General features: G+C 53.5%; 1 protein-coding gene across 1 annotated transcript; it reads left to right on the top strand.

Moving 5' to 3' along the window:
* Positions 1-305: 305 nt before the first annotated feature.
* On the top strand, positions 306-830 carry LOC142469928 (epidermal differentiation-specific protein-like). Its single transcript, XM_075576715.1, has one exon. It carries the CDS (start codon positions 306-308, stop codon positions 828-830), a length of 525 nt encoding a protein of 174 aa, XP_075432830.1.
* The last annotated feature ends 1,149 nt before the right edge of the window (positions 831-1,979 follow it).

The following is a 1,979-nucleotide window of genomic DNA, read 5'->3' as shown; positions in this document are numbered from 1 at the left end:
GACGATGTCACTCGCTATCTCTGGAAAGAAACAAAGCAACAAGTAACCTGTTCTCTGATTATGTCCGTGTTCTGAAATGTTATTATCTGGTTTTCAATGCAAGGAACAAAAGGTGAAAGGTCAAAACATTAAAACCCACATCTATTTGGACATCTTAATTCCTCCCCCCCCCCCCCCACATAGTGACATACACAGGTACATGAGTATATAATCCTTTCTCCTCTGCTTGGAGAGAACATTATCTCTCCTTGAGCCTCAGAGACATTGTTACCCTGTGAGACATCACCCACCAGGAACACGCAAAGATGAACAGGATCGAGCTGTTTGACGATGTAAACCTTCAGGGTAAAACCGGAGCCATCTCACTACGTGAGAGTACCCCAGACCTGACAGTGCAAAGTTTTATGAAGAGAGCCTCATCCCTGCGAATCACTGGGGACCCCTGGATAGTCTTCACAGAGATAAACTATGGAGGAGACTTTGAGATGTACGAGGAAGGAAAGCATGCCGTTATCCCTGAATTCAATAACAAAATTGCCTCTGTGAAGGTCATTAGAGGTGGCCTGTCTACCCCCAAGATCAATCTGTATGTGGACAAGGACTATAAGGGTGCCATGACCACCCTGCTGGACACACAGCCCATAATATCAACGTCAGGCATGGATAACAAGATCTCATCTCACAAAGTGGAGTCAGGAGCCTGGATCCTGTATGACAAGGAACATTACCAAGGAAAGATGATGGCTGCCGTGGCTGGAGATAACGTACCAAACTACGCTACTATACAATGGGATGACAAGTTGAAATCTCTGAAGCCCTTCACGTCATAATAAAGAGATGTCCCAGTGCATGAGCAGCCAACACAGAGCCTCCAGATCCCTGCACACTCCTCTCTCTGCTCCCAGGGAATGGCAGGGAAAGCACCGAGCACACCGCCAGCCTGTCCTGCCTGATCCCTGCACACTGCTCCCAGGGAAAGCACCGAGCACACCGCCAGCCTGTCCTGCCTGATCCCTGCACACTCCTCTCTCTGCTCCCAGGGAATGGCAGGGAAAGCACCGAGCACACCGCCAGCCTGTCCTGCCTGATCCCTGCACACTCTGCTCCCAGGGAATGGCAGGGAAAGCACCGAGCACACCGCCAGCCTGTCCTGCCTGATCCCTGCACGCTGCTCCCAGGGAATGGCAGGGAAAGCACCGAGCAGACCGCCAGCCTGTCCTGCCTGTTCCCTGCACGCTGCTCCCAGGGAATGGCAGGGAAAGCACCGAGCACACCGCCAGCCTGTCCTGCCTGATCCCTGCACGCTGCTCCCAGGGAATGGCAGGGAAAGCACCGAGCACACCGCCAGCCTGTCCTGCCTGATCCCTGCACGCTGCTCCCAGGGAATGGCAGGGAAAGCACCGAGCACACCGCCAGCCTGTCCTGCCTGATCCCTGCACGCTGCTCCCAGGGAATGGCAGGGAAAGCACCGAGCACACCGCCAGCCTGTCCTGCCTGATCCCTGCACGCTGCTCCCAGGGACTGGCAGGGAAAGCACCGAGCACACCGCCAGCCTGTCCTTAATGATTCCTGCTTTATACCCTATACCTCCTGTATAATCAGAAGCTTATACCTGCAAGCTGTGATGAGAACCCATTTTAAGAAGCCTGTGCTCTCCCCCCGCACCCCTGTCCTGTTTCTCCTGTGTGAGAGACCCTGAGATCTGAGACTTGGAAACACCACGTGTGGGTCCTTTACTTCTGCAGGACCGGGCAGGGAAGAGGGGACACTAAGTGACCACTAAAGAGGAGCTGCTGGTGATGGGCTCAGGCTGAAGATTGGGAAGCCCCTGAACCCCTCTTATTCCCCCACTGCCCCCCGCTTATCTGCTAATTCTGCTGTAATCATACAGTAATAATAAACCTTTCTGAGAGCAGTGACGTCTCCCTGTGTCTCTGGGTGTAAGTACAGTTGTGTGTGTGTGTATGTGAGCGTGTGTG

This window comes from Ascaphus truei, chromosome 1, assembly GCF_040206685.1.
Source record: "Ascaphus truei isolate aAscTru1 chromosome 1, aAscTru1.hap1, whole genome shotgun sequence".
Lineage (NCBI taxonomy): Eukaryota > Metazoa > Chordata > Amphibia > Anura > Ascaphidae > Ascaphus > Ascaphus truei.
The sequence above is the reverse complement of the archived record's forward strand: the minus strand, read 5'-3'. Positions and strand labels throughout refer to the sequence as shown.